The following is a 27,566-nucleotide window of genomic DNA, read 5'->3' as shown; positions in this document are numbered from 1 at the left end:
TCTTTTAGGGGATAGGGTAAGAAGGCACACTGTTTCTATATGACTAACAGCAACAAGTTGCAATATGTCATTGTGTTCTGCTTGATTTTCCACATGCATACCAATCTGACATCAGAGGTGTGCACAAAAGGTGTCTGTCATTCGTGGGTGGGAGGTGAGGAAGCATGATATACATATATATCACAGTAGCACCTTCACATATATGACTGTGGCCATTTGTTCCTTCAATTTTTTTCTAATTATAATACCAAAGTGATCCACTGAAATTATATTTTTTTCTGAAGGGGTAAGCAGTTATCTTCTTAGTCTTTTGGCATCTACTTTTTTGTCAGTTTTAAGCATTAAACCTTAAATGTAGCTTATTACTTCCTAGAACAAAATGAGTAAGACTGAATTTCCATCCATAGTCTGATTTTTGTTCAGGCCATAATTGATGAAATGGTTAAAAAAATTCTAAAATCCACCTCGGAGCATCTAAGAGCCCACAGGTTCTGATGTTTAATTACCCCAAACCACTCACTTAATTTAATTATTTAATGTAGTGCAGTCTTGACCAGTTAGGATGTGTTGAAAGAGTGCAGGAAAAGGTGCAAGAAAAAGCTTTAGTGTAAGATATAATGTTGGAACCAAGCCAAAAAATAACTTGTAGTGAGGACACTGAAATTGATTAGATCTAGGCAGTAACAGTGAGTGTTCCAGTCTTATTAGAATATCTTCTGCATTCTGGCAGAACAAAGAATAATGCAGAAAGTCTTTTGCGCTGTAATACTCCTGTCTTTTCTGATCGCTGTTATTTAGGTCTGAAATAATTAGTACTAAGTTATTTGGAACACTGAACCCGTATAAATCAGAACGCTGTGCTCCTATTAGTTGTGTATCAGACACATGACTGCAGTCAGACAAACGAGATTAGGTGACTACACTTTCTCCCACTTTGTGGTGTATAAATGAAAATGAATGATTTATAGATGTCGAGAAGGGAAAAAGAGCCTTTTTATAAACTTGTACTTCATGTGTATTAATTTTTGTGCCTCCTGATGCCACAGAACATAAATGATTATCTCAGAACACATTGCAGTATGATCCATACAAGACTGGTTCTGATAAAGGTACTGATTGTAACTTTTAGGAGCACAAGTTGTGTAAAACTGTGTTCAGACATATTAAATAAGATTCTTATCAATACTTTTACATGAGGTTTACAATATTTACTTGAAAATCTGTACTGAAGCAGGAACTAAAAGCTGTCCATTTTCCAAGGGTCTATGAATGCAGTAGCATTTTGAGGATGACTTTTAATAACTGAGTTAAAGGTCATCCTTGGTACAATGCTGATATGGTGGTTTGTGTAATTTACTTCAAAAAATGATTGTATTTTTGCTCTGCCATGTTGTTTCTTGCATCATTTCTCTTGCTTGACTGTTGCACCAGTTGATAGTGCAATTATCAGATGTCTCAGTTATATGCTGCATTTGTTAAAAGTAGTTGCCAAAAAGACTTTATGACTTGAGCTTTAAATGTTTGTACATCTCCAAAATGTGGAACTGTGCCAAGTCTTCTTTTTTAAATTATTTTAAGGGAATTTTTTAGCTGTTTTGTGTGACTGGCAGAGGGCACAGACATGCACGATACAACAGTAGTAAGCTGAAACAGATTTCTGATGTGGTGGAATGAACGCAGGAAAGCATCAGGAAGAGAAGTTACACTGTTTGGACTGATACAATCTGTAGAGTTTTGCTTTATGTTAGTTTTTTTCTTTTATTTTATGACGGCCCACTGAAGATCAAACCTTCCCTTGGCACTTCAGTGACTATTTAGGATATAATCTGCAGTGCCTTTGCTTGCTGCCTTATTGATGTGGGAAAGCTGTCCCTCCCACTGGCAAAATCTTACTAGCAAACATGTTTAAAATATTAAGACTTTATACTGGGTTACTTGATGACCCATGACTGTCATACTTACATTTTGTTGGTCCTCACCAAAACACTGTTAAAATGTGCAGCGGCTTATCACATTGTGTGCCTCTGTGAAATATTAGTTATGGAATCCTTTGTTTTTGATGACATAAGGCTGTGGGTAAATATATTTTTCCCATATCCAGTATGTTTCAGCAACTCTGTGTAATCCAAGAAACATTTCTTTACTTGTCTTGTAATCAGCATATGTCTTTATCGTGTCCCTAGCTGTAACAGTCTCTTCAGGAGCTATCTGCATCACAGAGTAAATGTAGTTTGTCATGTTAATCAGCAGGTTGGCCAAAATCACCTGTGTTGTAAGGCATTCAACATTCAAGTGTTCCTTAAGCATCAAGAGTTATTACTTCCATGATACTCTTTTCATGATATTAGTTCTCACAGCTGTTCCATTTTTTTTTTTGCTGTTCTCCTACTGATGATGGAACCTCCTCTTGGCACCCCAGTTGACCTATTTATCCATCCCCAGGATGAGAATCCTGTGTCGCATTTATTTCCTGAAGGGGGAGAGCAAATCAGGATTAGTGCCATCATCTGCTTGGGAACCAGGGTTTTTCTCTTGATTGACATCTCTCCTGATGTCTGCCTAGTATGCATGCCTGACTAGTATGCGTATTTCCTAGTGTGTAACCAATGACCATAGTGTGGGACTGTTTTTTTTTTTTTAATTTTTGTGGTGATGTATGAAAGAAAAAAACCTGCTTCTTGGCATCAAGAAGTAATGATTGTAATTGTTTCTTTTTTCCACTTTCTTTGAAGTCAAGCACCAGATGTGTATATATGTGGCTATCTTTTAGGGGATAGGGTAAGAAGGCACACTGTTTCTATATGACTAACAGCAACAAGTTGAAATATGTCATTGTGTTCTGCTTGATTTTCCACATGCATACCAATCTGACATCAGTGGTGTGCACAAAAGGTGGCTGTCATTCGTGGGTGGGAGGTGAGGAAGCATGATGTACATATATATCACAGTAGCACCTTCACATATATGACTGTGGCCATTTGTTCCTTCAATTTCTTTCTAATTATGATACCAAAGTGATCCACTGAAACTATCTTTTTTTTCTGAAGGGGTAAGGAAGCATATACTATTCGTAGATATGCTTTATATATATTTATAAGCAGTTATCTTCTTAGTATTTTGGCATCTAATTTTTTGTCAGTTTTGAACATTAAACCTTAGATGTAGCTTATTACTTCCTTGAACAAAATGAGTAAGACTGAATTTCCATCCATAGTCTGATTTTTTTTTCAGGCCATAATTGATGAAATGGTTGAAAAAAATTTTAAATCCACCTCAGAGCATCTAAGAGCCCACTGTTTCTGATGTTTAATTACCCCAAACCACTCACTTAATTTAATTATTTATTTTAGTGCAGTCTTGACCAATTAGGATGTGTTGAAAGAGTGCAGGAAAAGGTGCAAGAAAAAGCTTTAGTGTAAGTTATAATGTTGGAACCAAGCAAAACAATAACTTGTAGTGAGGACACTGACGTTGATTAAATCTAGGCAGTAACAGTGAGTGTTCCAGTCTTATTAGAATATCATCTGCATTCAGACAGAACAAAGAATAATGCAGAAAGTCTTTTGCACTGTAATACTTCTGATCGCTGTTATTTAGATCTGAAATAATTAGTACTAAGTTATTTGGAACACTGAACTCGTATAAATCAGAACGCTATGCTCCTATTAGTTGTGTATCAGACACATGACTGCAGTCAGCCAAAAGAGATTAGGTAACTACACTTTTTCCCACTGTGTGGTGTATACATGAAAATGAATGATTTATAGATGTAGAGAAGGGAAAAAGAGCTTTTTTATAAACTTGTACTTCATGTGTATTAATTTTTGTGTCTCCTGATGCCACAGAGCATACATGAATATCTCAAAACACATTACAGAATGATCCATACAAGACTGGTGCAGATAAAGGTACTGACTGTAACTTTTAGGAGCACAAGTTGTGTAAAACTGTGTTCAGGCATATTAAATAAGATTCTTATCAGTACTTATGCATGAGATTTACAATATTTACTTGAAAATCTGTACTGAAGCAGGAACTAAAGGCTCTCCATTCTCCAATGGTCTATTATTTCAATAGCATTTTGAGAATAGCTTTTAATAAGTGAGTTCAAGGTCATCTTTGGTACAATGCTGATATGGTGGTTATTGTAATTTACTTGAAAAAATTGTTGTATTTCTGCTCTGCCATGTTCCATGTTGTTCCTTGCATCATTTCTCTTGCCTGACTGGTGCACCAGTTGTTAGTGCAATTATCAGATTTTTCAGTTATATGCTGTATTTGCTAAAAGTAGTTGCCAAAAAGACTTTATGACTTGAGCGTTAAATGTTTGTACATCTCCAAAATGTGGATCTGTGCCAAGTTTTCTTTTTTAAATTATTTTAAGGGAATTTTTTAGCTGTTTTGTGTGACTGGCTGAGGGCACAGACATGCACGATGCAACATTATACAACGACCCCTCATTAATATTCAAAAACGTGCACGCTGATTGGCATTGTGCACGTTGTAAATCTGAGTTATAGTAATGGAAAAAGGTCCGGTCGCCCGGACTTTTTCCATTACTATAACTCTTTTTTTACAGCAATGGAGAACGCATGATCTCCATTGCTTCACACTGTCTCGCTATGTTAAACTCGTTTAACATAGCGAGACAGCTTTAAAAAAAGCAATGGAGATTCTCCATTGCTTTTTTTAAAGCTGTCTCACTATGTTAAACCCATTTAACAAAGCAAAACAGTTTGTAAAAAGGAACTGAGATCTTGCTTTCTCCGTTGCTTTTGCCCACAGCTCTGATGTACTGCATGGGCATACGCATGCGCAGTACATCAGAACTGCCGCAGAATACCAGACAGCTGCGGAAGGGCAGCAAGGAGGCATTATACAATGCCATTATTTAAGAAAAGTAATTATTTTTTTTCTTAAATAACGTCATTGTATAATAGCAATAACCCCTTTCTGGGTGTGGGTTATGCTGGATTTACACACGGTTGGCTTTGTTTGGACACTCGGGCTTTGCCCTCGTGACCAAACCACACCAACCGTGGGTAAATCCAGCATTACCCACACCCAGGCGTGGGTTATTGCTATACTAGCAAACATGTTTAAAATATTAAGACTTTATACTGGGTTACTGACTGACCCATGACTGTCATACTTACATTTTGTTGCTCCTCACCAAAACATTGTTAAAATGTGCAGCGGCTTGTCACATTGTGTGCCTCTTTGAAATATTAGTTATGGAATCCTTTGTCTTTGATGACATAAGGCTGTCGGTAAATACATTTTTCCCATATCCAGTATGTTTCAGCAACTCTGTGTAAAAAGAGACATTTCTTTACTTGTCTTGTAGTCAGCATATGTCTTTATCGTGTCCCTAGCTGTAACAGTCTCTTCAGGAGCTGTCTGCATCACAGAGTAAATGTAGTTTGTCATGTTAATCAGCAGGTTGGCCAAAATCACCTGTGTTGTAAGGCATTCAACATTCAAGTGTTCCTTGAGCATCAAGAGTTATTACTTCCATGATACTCTTTTCATGATATTAGTTCTCACAGCTGTTCCATTTTTTTTTTTGCTGCTGTCCTACTGATGATGGAACGTCCACTTGGCACCCCAATTGACCTATTTATCCACCCCCAGGATGAAAATCCTGTGTCGCATTTATTTCCTGAAGGGGGAGAGAAAATCAGGATTAGTGCCATCATCTGCTTGGGAACCAGGGTTTTTCTCTTGATTGACATCTCTCCTGATGCCTGCCTAGTATGTATGCCTGCCTAGTGTGCATGCCTGCCTAGTATGCTTATTTGCTAGAGTGTAACCAATGACCATAGTGTGGGACTGTTTTTTTAATTTTTGTGGTGATGTATGACAGAAAAATCCCTGCTTCGTGGCATCAAGAAGTAATCATTGTAATTGTTTATTTTTCCCCTTTATTTGAAGTCAAGCACCAGATGTGTATACATGTGGCTATCTTTTAGGGGATAGGATAAGAAGACATACTGTTTCTATATGACTAACAACAACAAGTTGAAATATGTCATTGTGTTCTGCTTGATTTTCCACATGCATACCAATCTGACATCAGAGGTGTGCACAAAAGGTGGCTGTCTTTCGTGGGTGGGGGGTGAGGAAGCATGATGTACATATATATCACAGTAGCACCTTCACATATAGGACTGTGGCCATTTGTTCCTTCAATTTTTTTCTGATTATAATACCAAAGTAATCCACTGAAACTATCTTTTTTTCTGAAGGGGTAAGGAAGCATATACTGCTAATAGAAATGCTTTATATATATTTATGAGCAGTTATCTTCTTAGTCTTTTGGCATCTACTTTTTTGTCAGTTTTAAACATTAAACCTTAGATGTAGCTTATTACTTCCTAGAACAAAATGAGTAAGACTGAATTTCCATCCATAGTCTGATTTTTGTTCAGACTATAATTGATGAAATTGTTGAAAAAAATTCTAAAATCCACCTCAGAGCATCTAAAAGCCTACTGTTTCTGATGTTAATTACCCCAAACCACTCACTTAATTTAATTATTTATTGTAGTGCAGTCCTGACCAGTTAGGATGTGTTGAAAGAGTGCAGGAAAAGGTGCAAGAAAAAGCTTTAGTGTAAGATATAATGTTGGAACCAAGCAAAACAATAACTTGTAGTGAGGACACTGACGTTGATTAAATCTAAGCAGTAACAGTGAGTGTTCCAGTCTTATTAGAATATCATCTGCATTCAGACAGAACAAAGAATAATGCAGAAAGTCTTTTGCGCTGTAAAACTTCTGATCGCTGTTATTTATGTCTGAAATAATTAGTACTAAGTTATTTGGAACACTGAACTCGTATAAATCAGAACGCTATGCTCCTATTAGTTGTGTATCAGACACATGACTGCAGTCAGCCAAACGAGATTAAGTAACTACACTTTCTCCCACTGTGTGATGTATAAATGAAAATGAATGATTTATAGATGTAGAGAAAGGAAAAAGAGCCTTTTTATAAACTTGTACTTCATGTGTATTAATTTTTGTGCCTCATGATGCCACAGAACATAAATGATTATCTCAGAACACATTGCAGTATGATCCATACAAGACTGGTTCTGATAAAAATACTGATTGTAACTTTTCGGAGCACAAGTTGTGTAAAACTGTGTTCAGACATATTAAATAAGATTCTTATCAGTACTTTTACACGAGGTTTACAATATTTACTTGAAAATCTGTACTGAAGCAGGAACTAAAAGCTCTCCATTCTCCAAGGGTCTATGATTGCAGTAGCATTTTGAGGATGACTTTTAATAATTGAGTTCAAGGTCATCCTTGGTACAATGCTGATATGGTGGTTATTGTAATTTACTTCAAAAAATTGTTGTATTTCTGCTCTGCCATGTTGTTTCTTGCATCATTTCTCTTGCCTGACTGGTGCACCAGTTGTTAGTGCAATTATCAGATTTCTCAGTTATATGCCACATTTGTTAAAAGTAGTTGCCAAAAAGACTTTATGACTTGAGCGTTAAATGTTTGTACATCTCCAAAATGTGGATCTGTGCCAAGTTTTGTTTTTGAAATTATTTTAAGGGAATTTTTTAGCTGCTTTGTGTGACTGGCTGAGGGCACAGACATGCACGATGCAACATTATACAACGACCCCTCATTAATATTCAAAAACAAAACATGCACGCTGATTGGCAGTGTACACGTTGTGAATCTGAGTTATAGTAATGGAAAAAGGTCCGGTCGCCCGGACTTTTTCCATTACTATAACTCTTTTTTTAACGCAATGGAGAACGCATGATCGCCATTGCTTCACACTGTCTCGCTATGTTAAACGAGTTTAACATAGCGAGACAGCTTTAAAAAAAGCAATGGAGATTCTCTGTTGCTTTTTTTAAAGCTGCCTCACTATGTTAAACCCATTTAACATAGCAAAACAGTTTGTAAAAAGCAACTGAGATCTTGCTTTCTCCGTTGCTTTTGCCCACAGCTCTGATGTACTGCGTGGGCATATGCATGCACAGTACATCAGAACTGCCGCAGAATACCAGACAGCTGCGGAAGGGCAGCAAGGAGGCATTATACAATGCCATTATTTAAGAAACGTAATTATTTTTTTTCTTAAATAACGTCATTGTATAATAGCAATAACCCCCTTCTGGGTGTGGGTTATGCTGGATTTACACACGGTTGGCTTTGTTTGGACACTCGGGCTTCACCCTCGTGACCAAACCACACCAACCGTGGGTAAATCCAGCATTACCCACACCCAGGCATGGGTTATTGCTATACTAGCAAACATGTTTAAAATATTAAGACTTTATACTGGGTTACTGATTGACCCATGACTGTCATACTTACATTTTGTTGCTCCTCACCAAAACATTGTTAAAATGTGTAGCGGCTTGTCACATTGTCCGCCTCTCTGAAATATTAGTTATGGAATCCTTTGTCTTTGATGACATAAGGCTGTCGGTAAATACATTTTTCCCATATCCAGTATGTTTCAGCAACTCTGTGTAAAAAGAGACATTTCTTTACTTGTCTTGTAGTCAACATATGTCTTTATCGTGTCCCTAGCTGTAACAGTCTCTTCAGGAGCTGTCTGCATCACAGAGTAAATGTAGTTTGTCATGTTAATCAGCAGGTTGGCCAAAATCACCTGTGTTGTAAGGCATTCAACATTCAAGTGTCCCTTGAGCATCAAGAGTTATTACTTCCATGATACTCTTTTCATGATATTAGTTCTCACAGCTGTTCCATTTTTTTTGCTGCTGTCCTACTGATGATGGAACCTCCACTTGGCACCCCAGTTGACCTATTTATCCATCCCCAGGATGAAAATCCTGTGTCGCATTTATTTCCTGAAGGGGGAGAGCAAATCAGGATTAGTGCCATCATCTGCTTGGGAACCAGGGTTTTTCTCTTGATTGACATCTCTCCTGATGCCTGCCTAGTATGTATGCCTGCCTAGTATGCATGCCTGCCTAGTATGCTTATTTGCTAGAGTGTAACCAATGACCATAGTGTGGGACTGTTTTTTTAATTTTTGTGGTGATGTATGACAGAAAAATCCCCGCTTCGTGGCATCAAGAAGTAATCATTGTAATTGTTTATTTTTCCCCTTTATTTGAAGTCAAGCACCAGATGTGTATACATGTGGCTATCTTTTAGGGGATAGGGTAAGAAGACATACTGTTTCTATATGACTAACAACAACAAGTTGAAATATGTCATTGTGTTCTGCTTGATTTTCCACATGCATACCAATCTGACATCAGAGGTGTGCACAAAAGGTGGCTGTCATTCGTGGGTGGGGGGTGAGGAAGCATGATGTACATATATATCACAGTAGCACCTTCACATATATGACTGTGGCCATTTGTTCCTTCAATTTTTTTCTGATTATAATACCAAAGTAATCCACTGAAACTATCTTTTTTTCTGAAGGGGTAAGGAAGCATATACTGCTAATAGAAATACTTTATATATATTTATGAGCAGTTATCTTCTTAGTCTTTTGGCATCTACTTTTTTGTCAGTTTTAAACATTAAACCTTAGATGTAGTTTATTACTTCCTAGAACAAAATGAGTAAGACTGAATTTCCATCCATAGTCTGATTTTTGTTCAGGCCATAATTGATGAAATGGTTGAAAAAAATTCTAAAATCCACCTCAGAGCATCTAAAAGCCTACTGTTTCTGATGTTAATTACCCCAAACCACTCACTTAATTTAATTATTTATTGTAGTGCAGTCCTGACCAGTTAGGATGTGTTGAAAGAGTGCAGGAAAAGGTGCAAGAAAAAGCTTTAGTGTAAGATATAATGTTGGAAACAAGCAAAACAATAACTTGTAGTGAGGACACTGACGTTGATTAAATCTAGGCAGTAACAGTGAGTGTTCCAGTCTTATTAGAATATCATCTGCATTCAGACAGAACAAAGAATAATGCAGAAAGTCTTTTGCGCTGTAAAACTTCTGATCGCTGTTATTTATGTCTGAAATAATTAGTACTAAGTTATTTGGAACACTGAACTCGTATAAATCAGAATGCTGTGCTCCTATTAGTTGTGTATCAGACACATGACTGCAGTCAGCCAAACGAGATTAGGCAACTACACTTTCTCCCACTGTGTGATGTATAAATGAAAATGAATGATTTATAGATGTAGAGAAGGGAAAAAGAGCCTTTTTATAAACTTGTACTTCATGTGTATTAATTTTTGTGCCTCATGATGCCACAGAACATAAATGATTATCTCAGAACACATTGCAGTATGATCCATACAAGACTGGTTCTGATAAAAATACTGATTGTAACTTTTAGGAGCACAAGTTGTGTAAAACTGTGTTCAGACATATTAAATAAGATTCTTATCAGTACTATTACATGAGGTTTACAATATTTACTTGAAAATCTGTACTGAAGCAGGAACTAAAAGCTCTCCATTCTCCAAGGGTCTATGATTGCAGTAGCATTTTGAGGATGACTTTTAATAATTGAGTTCAAGGTCATCCTTGGTACAATGCTAATATGGTGGTTATTGTAATTTACTTCAAAAAATTGTTGTATTTCTGCTCTGCCATGTTGTTTCTTGCATCATTTCTCTTGCCTGACTGGTGCACCAGTTGTTAGTGCAATTATCAGATTTCTCAGTTATATGCCACATTTGTTAAAAGTAGTTGCCAAAAAGACTTTATGACTTGAGCGTTAAATGTTTGTACATCTCCAAAATGTGGATCTGTGCCAAGTTTTCTTTTTGAAATTATTTTAAGGGAATTTTTTAGCTGTTTTGTGTGACTGGCTGAGGGCACAGACATGCACGATGCAACATTATAGAACGACCCCTCATTAATATTCAAAAACAAAACATGCACGCTGATTGGCAGTGTGCACGTTGTAAATCTGAGTTATAGTAATGGAAAAAGGTCCGGTCGCCCGGACTTTTTCCATTACTATAACTCTTTTTTTACAGCAATGGAGAACGCATGATCTCCATTGCTTCACACTGTCTCGCTATGTTAAACGAGTTTAACATAGCGAGACAGCTTTAAAAAAAGCAATGGAGATTCTCCGTTGCTTTTTTTAAAGCTATCTCACTATGTTAAACCCATTTAACATAGCAAAACAGTTTGTAAAAAGCAACTGAGATCTTGCTTTCTCCGTTGCTTTTGCCCACAGCTCTGATGTACTGCGTGGGCATATGCATGCACAGTACATCAGAACTGCCGCAGAATACCAGACAGCTGCGGAAGGGCAGCAAGGAGGCATTATACAATGCCATTATTTAAGAAAAGTAATTATTTTTTTTCTTAAATAACGTCATTGTATAATAGCAATAACCCCCTTCTGGGTGTGGGTTATGCTGGATTTACACACTGTTGGCTTTGTTTGGACACTCGGGCTTCGCCCTCGTGACCAAACCACACCAACCGTGGGTAAATCTAGCATTACCCACACCCAGGCATGGGTTATTGCTATACTAGCAAACATGTTTAAAATATTAAGACTTTATACTGGGTTACTGACTGACCCATGACTGTCATACTTACATTTTGTTGCTCCTCACCAAAACATTGTTAAAATGTGCAGCGGCTTGTCACATTGTGCGCCTCTCTGAAATATTAGTTATGGAATCCTTTGTCTTTGATGACATAAGGCTGTCGGTAAATACATTTTTCCCATATCCAGTATGTTTCAGCAACTCTGTGTAAAAAGAGACATTTCTTTACTTGTCTTGTAGTCAACATATGTCTTTATCGTGTCCCTAGCTGTAACAGTCTCTTCAGGAGCTGTCTGCATCACAGAGTAAATGTAGTTTGTCATGTTAATCAGCAGGTTGGCCAAAATCACCTGTGTTGTAAGGCATTCAACATTCAAGTGTTCCTTGAGCATCAAGAGTTATTACTTCCATGATACTCTTTTCATGATATTAGTTCTCACAGCTGTTCCATTTTTTTTTGCTGCTGTCCTACTGATGATGGAACCTCCACTTGGCACCCCAGTTGACCTATTTATCCACCCCCAGGAAGAAAATCTTGTGTCGCATTTATTTCCTGAAGGGGGAGAGCAAATCAGGATTAGTGCCATCATCTGCTTGGGAACCAGGGTTTTTCTCTTGATTGACATCTCTCCTGATGCCTGCCTAGTATGTATGCCTGCCTAGTATGCATGCCTGCCTAGTATGCTTATTTGCTAGAGTGTAACCAATGACCATAGTGTGGGACTGTTTTTTTTAATTTTTGTGGTGATGTATGACAGAAAAATCCCTGATTCGTGGCATCAAGAAGTAATCATTGTAATTGTTTATTTTCCCCTTTATTTGAAGTCAAGCACCAGATGTGTATACATGTGGCTATCTTTTAGGGGATAGGGTAAGAAGACATACTGTTTCTATATGACTAACAACAACAAGTTGAAATATGTCATTGTGTTCTGCTTGATTTTCCACATGCATACCAATCTGACATCAGAGGTGTGCACAAAAGGTGGCTGTCTTTCATGGGTGGGGGGTGAGGAAGCATGATGTACATATATATCATAGTAGCACCTTCACATATATGACTGTGGCCATTTGTTCCTTCAATTTTTTTCTGATTATAATACCAAAGTAATCCACTGAAACTATCTTTTTTTCTGAAGGGGTAAGGAAGCATATACTGCTAATAGAAATGCTTTATATATATTTATGAGCAGTTATCTTCTTAGTCTTTTGGCATCTACTTTTTTGTCAGTTTTAAACATTAAACCTTAGATGTAGCTTATTACTTCCTAGAACAAAATGAGTAAGACTGAATTTCCATCCATAGTCTGATTTTTGTTCAGGCCATAATTGTTGAAATGGTTGAAAAAAATTCTAAAATCCACCTCAGAGCATCTAAAAGCCTACTGTTTCTGATATTTAATTACCCCAAACCACTCACTTAATTTAATTATTTATTGTAGTGCAGTCCTGACCAGTTAGGATGTGTTGAAAGAGTGCAGGAAAAGGTGCAAGAAAAAGCTTTAGTGTAAGATATAATGTTGGAACCAAGCAAAACAATAACTTGTAGTGAGGACACTGACGTTGATTAAATCTAGGCAGTAACAGTGAGTGTTCCAGTCTTATTAGAATATCATCTGCATTCAGACAGAACAAAGAATAATGCAGAAAGTCTTTTGCGCTGTAAAACTTCTGATCGCTGTTATTTATGTCTGAAATAATTAGTACTAAGTTATTTGGAACACTGAACTCGTATAAATCAGAACGCTGTGCTCCTATTAGTTGTGTATCAGACACATGACTGCAGTCAGCCAAACGAGATTAGGTAACTACACTTTCTCCCACTGTGTGATGTATAAATGAAAATGAATGATTTATAGATGTAGAGAAGGGAAAAAGAGCCTTTTTATAAACTTGTACTTCATGTGTATTAATTTTTGTGCCTCATGATGCCACAGAACATAAATGATTATCTCAGAACACATTGCAGTATGATCCATACAAGACTGGTTCTGATAAAGGTACTGATTGTAAGTTGTAGGAGCACAAGTTGTGTAAAACTGTGTTCAGACATATCAGATTCTTATCAGTACTTTTACATGAGGTTTACAATATTTACTTGAAAATCTGTACTGAAGCAGGAACTAAAAGCTCTCCATTCTCCAAGGGTCTATGATTGCAGTAGCATTTTGAGGATGCCTTTTAATAATTGAGTTCAATGTCATCCTTGGTACAATGCTGATATGGTGGTTATTGTAATTTACTTCAAAAAATTGTTGTATTTTTGCTCTGCCATGTTGTTTCTTGCATCATTTCTCTTGCCTGACTGGTGCACCAGTTGTTAGTGCAATTATCAGATTTCTCAGTTATATGCCACATTTGTTAAAAGTAGTTGCCAAAAAGACTTTATGACTTGAGCTTTAAATGTTTGTACATCTCCAAAATGTGGAACTGTGCCAAGTCTTCTTTTTGAAATTATTTTAAGGGAATTTTATAGCTGTTTTGTATGACTGGCAGAGGGCACAGACATGCACGATACAACAGTAGTAAGCTGAAACAGATTTCTGATGTGGTGGAACGAACGCAGGAAAGCATCAGGAAGAGAAGTTACACTGTTTGGACTGATACAGTCTGTAGAGTTTTGCTTTATGTTAGTTTTTTTCTTTTATTTTATGACGGTCCACTGAAGATCAAACCTTCCCTTGGCACTTCAGTGACCATTTAGGATATAATCTGCAGTGCCTTTGCTTGCTGCCTTATTGATGTGGGAAAGCTGGCCCTCCCATTGGCAAAATCTTACTAGCAAACATGTTTAAAACATTAAGACTTTATACTGGGTTACTGACTGACCCATGACTGTCATACTTACATTTTGTTGGTCCTCACCAAAACACTGTTAAAATGTGCAGCGGCTTGTCACATTGTGCGCCTCTGTGAAATATTAATTATGGAATCCTTTGTCTTTGATGACATAAGGCTGTGGGTAAATACATTTTTCCCATATCCAGTATGTTTCAGCAACTCTGCGTAATCCAAGAGACATTTCTTTATTTGTCTTGTAGTCAGCATATGTCTTTATCGTGTCCCTAGCTGTAACAGTCTCTTCAGGAGCTGTCTGCATCACAGAGTAAATTTAGTTTGTCATGTTAATCAGCAGGTTGACCAAAATCACCTGTGTTGTAAGGCATTCAACATTCAAGTGTTCCTTGAGCATTAAGAGTTATTACTTCCATGATACTCTTTTCATGATATTAGTTCTCACAGCTGTTCCTTTTTTTTTTTTTTTTTTTGCTGCTCTCCTACTGATGATGGAACCTCCTCTTGGCACCCCAGTTGACCTATTTATCCACCCTCAGAATGAGAATCCTGTGTCACATTTATTTCGTGAAGGGGTAGAGCAAATCAGGATTAGTGCCATCATCTGCTTGAGAACCAGGGTTTTTCTCTTGATTGACATCTCTCCTGATGCCTGCCTAGTATGCATGTCTGCCTAGTATGCATGCCTGCCTAGTATGCTTATTTCCTAGAGTGTAACCAATGACCATAGTGTGGGACTGTTTTTTAATTCTTGTGGTGATGTATGACAAAAAAAACCCTGCTAACTGGCATCATGCATGTGTACACCTCTAGACAGCCCTACCTCCTGGAACAAGCATGGCATGCATATGTACTCCTCTAGACAGCCCTGCTTCCAGGAAAGAGCACATAGCGCATGTGTACTCATGTAGGGCTTTTGCAGAGTTTGCCATAAATTTTATTAGATTTCTCTGGTGTCAGTTTCTCATGGCATATACTTAAATTGGTGCAGAATGTTCGAACTGAAAAGTGCTAAATGGTGAATCGTAGTGTACCCCCAGCTATTTGTGCTGTACTAGCAGTTTCTTCTACTAGAAATCTTCAATACTTGTCACAACAGGACTAGCACGTGTGCATTTAATTATTTGCATTTGTTTGCTAAGTATTTCTGACTGAGCATAGTCAGTTTTCTGCAGAGGCATTGGAAGACTACCAAAAATTGTAATGCACAAGCAGAAATTTAATTGTACCCTGATAATACTGATTTCATATTTACATAGAAGTCATAAAAGTAAAATACAGCAACCTGTAACATGCAGTCAGAATAGATAAGAGGTATGCTATTGTGACAAAAATGCAGAAATTTATAATAAAAAACATTTTTTTAATAACAGAATTGAATTCAATCTGAATTAGGGCACTTAAAGATTAAGTTGCTGGGTTTCAGTAATGTGTTTCTAGGTAATTTTAAACTTGCACTGCCTTATGATTAAAAAAAGTTGCAGCCATCTTAAATTAGGCAACTCTATTAACAGAGAACATTTGGAAATGATGAAATTGGTATAATGTGGATATGGGGAGCCATTTGGAGAAAGGGGACACATTAACTGGAGGATAAGAAACATTCTGATGTCTGACCCAGCTTACTTTAGCAGTTCTGATATCCAAATTAGAATATTTACTACAGTGTTTTACTAACACAGTATAGTCATTTGACATGCTCTCATTAAAGAATCAGTTCCTGGGAATGATATTTACTTTTCAAATTTCCCTCATGTGATCATGTGCAATGTGCCTCCTTTTTGTAAAATTACAGGATGATGAGTTTACTGTCTTTCTATGTATACTTATTATCACAGACACTGTAATGCCATCCTTTAGAATTTTCATATTTGTTTGATTGCCACAAATTTCCTGTGCCATTTCTTCATTATGAATCCGTTTTTTTTTCCTTTTGCCCTCTGCAGCTGCTTACTGTGAAGCCTCATCCATTTGCTCACCATCCTTACCTAGCCATTGCACCCCACAATCCCCCACCATATGACCATTCTCTAGTGGAATTTTCCCATGCAGCTCCTAAACCTGTAGCCAGCTGGTGCAAAAGCTGAGTGGTAGAAGGGCCTCCATCCAGGCTGCTGTGGAGATAGGATGCTTTATGGAATGTATTCCAGAGCAGCCTGATGTATGGATGCCACATGGTGCTCCTTCTTTGTGTCATGCAACCTTTGGTGCAGCTGCTGTTTGGTAGCTGCAGCTATAGTTTGTACATAACGCTATATGCTATTCCCTCTACTGCAGCTAGGTGTCAGTCATGAACTGGCTCAGGTTTTCCCTCCCTGGAAGGGTGAGATTGTTTTTTGCCACTCCAGATTCTGTCTCTGATCAGTTTCTCTAGCTCCTGGCTCACTAATTGATCTTTGGTCATCGAGTCAGTGTCCGAGCCTTTTCCTCTGTACCGCATTAGCAGCATACAACTATTACTTTCTTTTAAACTCAGTCTTTCTCCGTTTCCCTCTCTAAAACTAATGTTTTGGGGTTGTAGACATAGATGTCATTCTAGTTCTGTTATCTTTGTGTGTCTTGCCCCAGACTCTGCTTTGACTATCTCAACATAGTTCACTACAATTTCATCCTTTGTAATTAATTGTAAACGAGCATGGTAACAATCTTAGTGTTCACCTTATTGTTAACGGTAGTTTGATTTGGGGTTACTTAAAATAGTCTTTAGTGGCTTATGATTTGCTATTAATTTGGACTTCTTTCTATATAATGCGTGAGTGCTTGAAGAAACATTTGCAAGTTGTGTTTGATTTCAGTTTGTGGATATCCTTTCCTCCATTTTAGATAAACATTAACTTGGATGTGTGGAAATTCTGCCACTAACATCATGTCTTTAGACTTGTATGACTCCTAAATCTACATGACTTAAATCAGACTACTGGTTTCATACTCAGGTTCAAAGCAGTACAAAATTGTCAAACTTCATATTGCTTGTTCTAAACCTGCATTCAGTCCATTTAAAAAGAATGCATTTTGTCATTAATCTTCCTAGTAATGAAATATCATAATTAAGCATGCACTCACTGTATTTAGCCACCCCACCTAAACTCCTAACATCTTTTGCAGTTACCAACAGTTAACCTTTTTAGGGTATGGAGATATAACACTGATGGGAATTTAGCAAACGTCTCTCTTCTTCATTAGACCATTTTACCTTGGCTTTTTAAGTATGTTGCTTAATGTTCTGTCATGTTCCTCAGTTGTTCTCCATGTGCAGTTGTCATCACTATAATACATATTATTGTTCTTTCACTTGCTTTGCGATTTGGAAAAAATTCTGCAGTTGTTGGACTTGCACCAAAAGAATGCAACTGAATTCCTCCTTTCCCAAAAATATTATTTTATCTTATAAAGTGAAGCTTGTCTAATGAGCTCTAATGAGTGACACATTAAGCTCATGTTAGAGTTTTGCATAATCTGATTTCCATTATGATGTCATCTATGGTCTGAGTAATGTGTTTTTGCATTTATATTCATCTATTAGATTGCTTAGGCCTTGGCTGACTGACCTATGGATGAAATCAAATCTAGGGTGTAGAAACTGTACCTTTCCTATTATATCCATTTCTTTTTCAGTTTCTTTAACTTGAGCTCTACCTTACATTAAGTGGTATACAATTTTCTTCTGTGCTTTATGACTAGTTTTGCACTAGAGTCAATATGCAGCCTTATTTGATCATTCTTTAGTCTAATTAGATCTCCAAGTAGGTATTATTCTCTGTATTTGTATATTTTATATGATGTTTACCCCCATGCCTGCTTACTATCACACTTTCCCAAGTAGGATTTGAACTTGTTTGTTCCCCTTTACTTTAAATCTCCAACATGGGGGCAAGAGCTGTTTAAAGGGTCCATCACATTGGCTGTCATGGAGATTCTTTATGCCCTCATCAGCAACACAACAATAACAGTGTGTTTGTATAGACAGTAAGCCCTCCCCAGAGAGAGAGAACATGTATTATCACAAGGATGACTCTGTCTTCCCCTTTGCAAGTGCACTCTCCCATGCACATTTGAAAAGGCTGCCACATATATTTCTTGTTGGCAGATCATCTAGCCCCAGGTCTGTCTTTCTCATCTACTAGAGCCACTGCAGTCTCAATGTAAATGCAGAAAAAAGTTCTAAACTCCCATTTTTCAAAATTATGCCTATTTATAATTATCATCTCCAAAATTATGACAGACAGCCACTTTAAGCAACTTCACCCATACCCTGTTCTTTTTGACATTCACACACTTAAGCTTTTGTCCGTTGGGAAACAGGAATCCATCTTAAAATATCTAGGAATTGAGTTATGCAAGGATAATAATGAATTAATCTAAAAAAAACTACAATAATATCATCAATACAATTAAAATCTCTGTGGAAAAATGGAACAAAACAATATTAACATTTGAAGATAGACTACATTTAATAAAAATGTTTTTCCTGCCCAAAATCCTATATACAGCCTTGGCAATACAACTGTTACCAGAAAGGAATATACTTAAAGAAATAAATTCATGCCTAATAAATGTTTTATGGTTTTCCAAAAGAAACAGAATAACTTTAATACATCATATCAAACCATGGAAACAGGGAGGATTAAACTTTCCTGATATAGAAACGTATATAAAAGCATCAATATCTAAAATATCTCAAAGATTGGATAAGTCCAAATTCTCTGCAAATTAGAAAGAATTACTAACTGTAATATCAATAAATGAATTTGATTTACAACAAAAATTTCAAATAACAGATAAAAACAATTAGCACTAGTATGCAATATAACATAACTAAACCCGCTAAAACTCATATGATTATTACATTGACTCATTAAGGAAAATGGTGGTGCTGTGGTAGCATTGTTGCCTCATAGTAAGAAGCTGTCCGGTTTGATTCTCAGCTAGAGTGTCTTCTGCGTGGAGACATGTGTGAATGGGCATACCTTCATTGAAGGTTGTGCATCAGGGCTGGTAACTCGGCATGTAAAAATCAACTACCAATCATTGGCTGACCGGAGTTCCGCTGTGGCGACCCCTAACCGGGAAAAGCCAAAAGACACAAACAAATTAATGCAAATATATATTTAAAAATCTGGTTTGATCTTTTAACACCATTTATAGTCACAAAGAACTTTCCACATAAAATATATAGAGAAATTATTAATTCCTGGGAACAAAAAGGATTTGTTTGTTGGCTCCAATGTATCAAAGAACTAAAAGTTTTAGATATGCAAGTAATAAAAACAGCATACAAAATTCCACAACAGGACTGGCTAACATTACAGAGTTTTCTGTCATATTCGTAAGATTTAAGTAGAATAATTAACAATTCTTCATTTAAAGAAATACCTAAATTTACGAAATACATATATGAAATTATATTTAATGACTGACATGGGAAACAGTATTTAAAATTTTTACAAAATATTGATAAACTATAAAACAATACCCAAAACCTCATATTGGAAATATGTAACAAAAGGACACTCAATACAGTTAACTGAAGATATTAAAACAAATATCTTATTATCGATAAAATATACATCCTTTACACAATACTGGAAAGTTTTTAATTGGAAATGCTTGCACAGGGCATTCTTAACCCTAGATAGAATCAGTAAAATTAGTTCTTCCATAAAAGGAATATGTTGGAGATATGAGCAAGTACATAATCCTGACTGGAACCACATTTTCTTTGCCTCTGTTAAAATTAAGCCATTTTGGAATGGTATTAATAACTTTCTACAAGCTTTATTTAATGAATCATTTTATTTAGCTAAAGCTCTTGTATTATTAAATGTGAATGAAGGTCCTCATTTGAATAGGCCAAACATGTATCTAGTATGGACTATATTTACAATTTCAAGGAAGTGTATAACAAGAAGATGGAATACAAACACAATACCAACTTTGGAAGACTTCTACAGCCTACTGAAGACCACAGCATTATTGGAAATTAAAATTAAAGAACTAAGAATTTATCCAAAGCCATTTATCAACAACCCTTGGGGAAAAGTCTTATCATTGATTGACACTATACAATAATTCATCAGACACTCTGATAATGGATTGGACATACTTATAAAGTAACTGTATATATTAAGACCTGTTATAGTGTCAGGCTAATGTAAATAGTGTACATAAGATGTTATGTATAAATTCTATGGAATTCATTCACATGTATTTGAAAAATTAAAAAAAAATATTGAGGAAAAAAGATTTTGTCCATTGGTATTATGCACCCTCAGGGTTTCTCTGGCTGAATTTCTGACTCAAGAAGAATTGTAATAGGAAACTCAATGTAGAAAAGTCTATCTCTCGATGTTAGGGTTTGATCCAGTCCTCTGTTTCTGTGGGACACTTGACATCAGAAAAGTACACCATCCAGTGAGTTACCTTTTCTCTATTGAGCAGCCTTGGCCCTATGTAAACAGGAATGATTTTAGGGAGTGGCCCTTAGCCAAGAGTCATCTATTTGTTAATCAGGGCTCCTTGGGGCTTAATCTTCCTATTTAGTATTTAGTATTATATTTAGTAAGTAAGTAGAACATGCACTCTGAATGAGAGGTGTGTCCATACACCAAAACTTTATTGGTTGATTGAATGAATGAGCTGCAGGAAGCTCTTTTTAAATGAAAGGAATCTGTTTTTTCTTTAGGATTTGATAAAGGTTCAACAACCGAAATCGCTTATCCAGACAGCAGCAGAAAAATTAAGTTTTATTTTGTTAATAAAGGAACTCATTTTAACAATTTCAACCATTCTACTTCAGCTTGGGTGGCAGCAGCAGGTTTGCTTTCTACATTTACTTGAATGAAATACTGATAGATGTCTTTCCATCCTCTTCAGTGCCACCTTTTGAGCACATGGGCCTTGCCAGTCCAGCTTCCTCTGCACACTGACCACCCACTTGTCATGAGCATTATCTGAACCCTGGATTTGGGAACTGGGGACATTTACCTGGTTAGCTCCTCATGTGGGTAAACAGTGGAGACATTGTTTTCCAAATTAGTGAGGCTTTGGTGTCTCTGATCTTTTCTAGCAAACTGTAGGGTGAAACCTCCTTTAAAGAGGTTTTGCAGTACATAAGTGCAGAAAGATGGAATAGTGAGAGTTTTGCAGTTTTCCATTTGGTAACCTGTGATCAGTGTTTTATTTTTTTCTTTCAACTTATCTTTCTTTCAGGTAAGAAGATTGCCTTTGTCGTTGTTGATTTTAAGTGGGCAATACTATTGGGGGGGGGTGCACATTTTGTATATCAATATGACATTTTTTTTTTATTTTTTTTATACTACACTGAAGTGAATGGGAAATGTGGCCCATATTTTACTTTAAATGTGAGTTTTGGGAGTGGGTAATGTACTTTGAGGCTTCATATGTGTTAGTGTTTTGCATGTCCAGTTAACAAAGTATTACTTTATTTTAACAACTTATATAAATATAGTAAGCTTATGTACACACAGTATATCAGATTTGTTTTTATCACACCCTTTATCAGGAAATTACCAATAGAATAAAAATATATATGTATGTGTGTATATGGGAACCTGAGAACTCAACAGAGTTTGTTTCTGTCTGCAAAATAGCTTTCGTCCTTAATTTTTTCACTTTTTCCATCTAATCCCCGTGTCTATTTAGTTCAGTTGATGCAGTTATTCCCCAGGAGTGAAAGCCCTGTAGTGTATTCATTCTGCTTGGTGCAAGAATCAGGCACCAGGAATGGTTCCATCCTTTGTGCAGAACATGGGTGTTTCCTTTTAAGTCCTTACATTCCTACTTTTCATGACCATAGATGCTGAAGAGAAGCTCTCTGGGTGCTTGCTTTAGCAGTACATGTCTCCTGTTCTTTGAGTGATGTAACCTTCAGAGAGCACTGCCCCTTTCCTATGGTAAGAACCTTTGCATGTGTTGTTTTTTCCACTGGGAAATTACTGTAGAGAATGAATGCTGACCTCTTCCCCATGAGAGAGAAGTGGAAGCATGCAGTGATACATTACCCTTCTCTCACCCTAATCCAGCTCTTCTGTCACATAGGTTCATAGGTTCATAGGTTGGTACTAGGCTATCAGCCCTAGGGCCTATACAAGCCTAGCCATAACAATTCCCTGGCTATTTCTTCCCAAACTATTTACTTCCCTGGAACCCTGTCTAGCAGGGCGACTGACGTGATCTCCGGGGTGAATTTCCTTTCTCCCATCCAATCATCAAGGTTCCTTTTGAAGAGGGCCAAAGAGGCACTCTGCTTGACATGTATGGGCAATCTATTCCAGAGTCTGGGGAGTCTCTGGGTCAGGCACTAATTGAGCCATAGACATCTGGGTCATACTCAGGACTTTATTTCTCTGGATTATGACAATAGTCCCTTCACCAATCTTATTGTGACCCCAGGGAATAGCAAAGGGTCAACACTAAAGTAAAAGGATGTAGGAGGGGGCCAGACCCATTTTTAAAACCTACATATGTAGAAACAGTAAGCTTGGTGAGTTGCAGATCCACAAGAGCCCTAAAAAGGACATGGGGCAGATGGAAGTGGCTACCCCAAACACTATTAGCCATCAGAGTACTAATAGTACTTCTTTCCTTAGTTCAGGTCTTTTAATTGGTGCATGCAATGCCCTAGAACAATGTTCAGCCTCCTTACATGTAGTACACCCTTTGAGAGAAATTCCATTCCCTTCCTGTAACCTACACCCTTCGCTTATCCCTGACGTTAGGTGTTACTTGAGTATTACTGATACATAGCTCATAGTCAAGTCATAATGTACATTTTACACTGCAGCAAGTGGGCACTTACCCACATGTCATCTTACATTTTTATTATGGAGTCAGACATTCTTTCTTCTTACTTAACAAGTCCGTGGTGTGAAAAATCCAAGTACGTTTTGAAGGATTTTTCCAGTATGGATATCTAATTACACTGATTACTAGAAGCAGTTTGATATACTATTTTTTTTCATCATGGTGAGCTGTACTTAAACTTATGACTGGCGTTCTGTCTTTGTGTCCAAAATTATTATGCTGTATAATAAGGGCTAAAATATCAGGGTTTCTTTTTATAACTTCAGCAAACTGTAGGATTAAGTGAAAAATGCATTGATTTTGAAGTTTTTCATGAATGTTGCTGTTCAATAACATATTGTCTAATTGTCCACTTTTCTCATTTTAGGTTACAGTGAGCCATCTGGAACATACAGTCCAATAATTCGTAGTCTCCATAACTTGGCCCATCTGTTCTTGAATGGAACTGGTGGCCAGACCCATGTTTCGCCAAATGATCCCATGTTTGTGCTTCTGCATACATTCACTGATGCAATATTTGATGAGTGGCTGAGGAGATTCAGACCTGGTAAACGCATTCTTATTTTATTCTTGTTTGTCCTTGATTTGTTCCTACAATCTGATGGCTGATGGTCTTGAACTGTCCACTGTTCAGATTGATATGGTTCACTGAATGGCTTCATTTGATGAATCTGTCTGTAGTTTCTCTGTTACAGTATTGTTATGATACATTATGCACCAGTAAAGGCTCAGAGCAAATACTTTGAGAAATAAGAGACCCTACTTGTCTTTAGGTACATACTGCGGTGGTGGTGCTGCGGTAGCGTTGTCACCTCACAGTAAGACGTTGTCCTGTTCGATTCTCAGGTAGAGCGTCTTCTGTGTGGAGACATGCGTGAATGGGTGTACCTTTGTTGAAGGTTGTGAGTCAGGGCTGGCAACTCGGCACGTAAAAATCTACTGCCAATCATTAGCGGACCGGAGTTCTGCTGTGGAGACCCCTAACCAGGAAAAAGCTGAAAGACACAACAACTTGCCTTTAGGTACATAGCAACGTTTTGCAGACAATATCTACATATCCGTAACTCAGACCTTCATGAAAAGTGTATGCAGAGATCCACAAAATTTTTAGTATTGTCCTTTACCAAAGGGTGGCAGTATAGCTTAATTGTACAAGCCACCAGACTTGTTCAGATGTCATCTGTTTTAAACTTGCCGTTATGTCATGATCACTGAACCTTACTGCTTCAACCATACAAAATGGCACTTGTCTGAAATATGGAGAGTACATATTGAAAACTTTATAATGAATGGTTACAGGAGAGTTGCACCCTGGCACAGTGGCCATAGTTTTATTTAACTACTCCAGACCCATACAACATTCTAAGAAATGTATGCTAATGTTGTATGTATCCAGTTTCTGTCCCCAACATTTTTATCAGATTATTTGAAAGCAGAACTTATGTAGGTGCCTCAAAACAAGTTAGGCCTTATATGCATGTTGTTTTCTTCTACATATAGTTGAAACAACTTTGGTCTGATACATCTCTGATGGCCTTTTGGCTTAATAACAAAAATAAAAAAGAATACAAGTTTACTAGAAAGCAGGGAAAACAGGAGGGTAACATGCATCGAATCATACTTAATGTGGCGCTTTATGACTCACTCATTATACTTGTGCCTTAGAACCTGCTGATTCAAATAAATCTGGCTGACACAAGTGATCAACCAAATTAATTCACCTTGCAGCAAATTCTCTTTTTCTGAGTGATTTGGTCAGGACCTCATCTCATAAATGGTAAGGGTGAGGACTGAACCTGTTTTTTGCCCCACAATATTGATTACCTAGATGAACGACATCTCATATAATTTTAAAATGTAGTCAAACTTGGTTTCATATTTCTGTTGCTCTGTATGACTAGCTATTACAGCTATTAATACAGTTTATAACCATGAAATCACCCTCTGCCTCCCAGTGGTGTGTCACATTGAAACACAGTGACAAATCCTATGAGCAACCACCAGCATCTAGACAATTTATAAGAAAGGTACAGAATGGCAGTAGATCGGTAGGTCTTTCATTCATGTATTAAATGAAAGAAGCACTCGGATAGCCGTTTCCACCCTTAACACAGTTTTATTCACCAAGCACAGCAGAAACCATTAAAACTGAAATAACGCTGAACACAACCAGTAGGTTTTCATCTAAAACTTCATCAGATGACCCAGCTTATCACACTCCAACCTTTTATAACCCTACCAATAAAATTAATTAACCCTAAATTGGCTCATAACATTTTATCAAATATTTGCATATATCCATATATTTATAACATTGCTGTTAATAAAACATATTTAAACCACTTAAAAAGTACATATCAAAACTTTAAAACCAATAAAAAGTGTTTTACATTACCAGTGATATTGTTAAAATACAATAATTGTTTCATATTGTTGTACCAGCTTAATAATTTATACGTAAATGATGAAATGCTGGCCTCTAGTGACTATTAGAAAAAATACACTCACATGTGCATATTCGCAAGCCATAAAAATAAAAGAGATGCTAAAAATGTTCAGAATATTAAAACATGTTAGTATGAGAGTGTTTAGAAGAGCGGCTGCAGTAGTGCAGTGGTTAGCGTTGCTGTCTCACAGCAAGAGATTCGCCGGTTCGATCCTTGGCTGGGGTGCCTTCTGTGTGGAGTCTGCATGTCCTCCCTGTGGTCACGTGGGTTTTCTCCAGGTGCTCTGGTTTCCTGACATGCCAGAGGTAGATTGGACACTCTAAATTGACCCTAGGTGTGAGTGTGTGCATGAGTGTGCCTTATGTGGAAGGTTGGGTGCCAGGCTGGCAACTCAACACCATAAAACTCCACTGCCAATCATGAGTGGACAGGTGATCTGCTGTGGCGACCCCTAACTGGGAAAAAGCCAAAAGAAGTATAAGAGTGTTTAGATATTAAAAAGAATTTAAAAAAAAAACATTTTTTAATGCATCTTATTATCCAAATATTTTATTGAGGTTCATGTTTTAATACTGATGGTTCAATAAGATTTCAATGTCTAAACACCACAGTGACAGTAACAGCTATCTCTCAGGTGCCAGGATCCTCACTGTCACCAGGACCCTCAAGTTCTTTCACACCAAGTATACATATGACCTGATCATTGCAGGCAGATCATATGAAGAGGAGCATGATGGAGCTCTCAGTGTATGCATCTGAAAAGGGTGTGAAACTAGTATTGAGTGATATCCTACCATCACCAAAAAGGTTGCCTCGATACAAACAAAAGGTAATTGATTTTAATTATTGAAAGATTTACTGGTTTCATTCATTTCATAAATATATATATATATATATATATATATATGTATATATATATATATATATATATATATATATATATATATATATATATATATATATGCACATATCTATATATATATATATATATATATATATATATATATATATATATATATATATATATATATCAGCCTGGCAGGAGATGATTTATAATGCCAGATGCTTTGCTAGGGATGGCCTGCATCAGTCCCCTTTTGGCTTCTGTATATTGGCTAACAATTTTTCTTCCTTGACAGTGCCTTTTAAGGCAAGTTCACTGTCATCAAATCACCTACAGGGCCAATCAAAATCAAAACAATATTAAGGTGGCATACTCATGCTAGAAATGTTAACAAAAATTGTACTCCTTACCTGATTCTTATCCATAGAAACTATGTTTAGTTAGTGAAATGGTTTCATAACAGTGAAAGGATCTCCACATAGCAAGGATTTAATGCCTGCCGCTCCTTCAGAGCTAATTCTGAACTGGAAATTGTAGCTGGAGAGGTTGTATCTGTGCTCCTAAAACGTTTCACCTCTAGACTCATAAAGCAGGGCAAGAACCTTGACCTCCTCATCCTTCTCATGATAAATAAAACCCAGTACTACATCATTCCCAAATACCATGCCCCCTCCATGACCTCAGTAAACCATAAGGCCCATCTAAACAGATTACCATTCCTCACTCAAGATCTCAACACTGATCTCTTGGGTGACTTAACTGTCCCCCCACAGCATAATGTCAGCTTCTTAAACCAACTTGTCCAAACCTCAAGATCATTCCTATTTTCTACATGATGCCAAGGTGTTGCATCTCATCTGTCACCATCTGTCTCGATTCATTGCCACTTTCCTACCTCCTTTGACAGTCTTTTCTCGCACAATCCATCCATACATCTCTTTGCTGGTTGCCCTCTTTTCCTCTTGACTTCTTCCTATCTTTCCCAAATATTCTTCACCAAATTGTCTTCTGCTTTCCTGCACGTATGTCTGGATCTCTGTATTCTGTTCTCTTTGACCTTCTCTGCAGTTGAAGCTAATTGGGCTTCTGCTCTGACCTCATGTATTCATCTGTCTCACAGTGTGCATCCTAATCATCTGTCTCAAGTACTTCATCT

The 27,566-nt window shown here is 37.1% G+C and overlaps 1 protein-coding gene across 1 annotated transcript in view; it reads left to right on the top strand.

The window, feature by feature from the left end:
- The window catches only part of TYRP1 (tyrosinase related protein 1), a 268,556-nt gene that overhangs the window by 155,870 nt on the left and 85,120 nt on the right, over positions 1–27,566 (top strand). Inside the window, exon 6 of the mRNA XM_044061082.1 lies at positions 23,487–23,666. Within this exon, the coding sequence (XP_043917017.1) occupies positions 23,487–23,666 (180 nt within the window). The remainder of the gene's footprint in view (positions 1–23,486; positions 23,667–27,566) is intronic.

This window comes from Protopterus annectens, chromosome 2.part0 (assembly GCF_019279795.1).
Source record: "Protopterus annectens isolate FY-2018-M chromosome 2.part0, PAN1.0, whole genome shotgun sequence".
Taxonomy (NCBI): Eukaryota; Metazoa; Chordata; order Ceratodontiformes; family Protopteridae; genus Protopterus; species Protopterus annectens.
The sequence above is the reverse complement of the archived record's forward strand: the minus strand, read 5'-3'. Positions and strand labels throughout refer to the sequence as shown.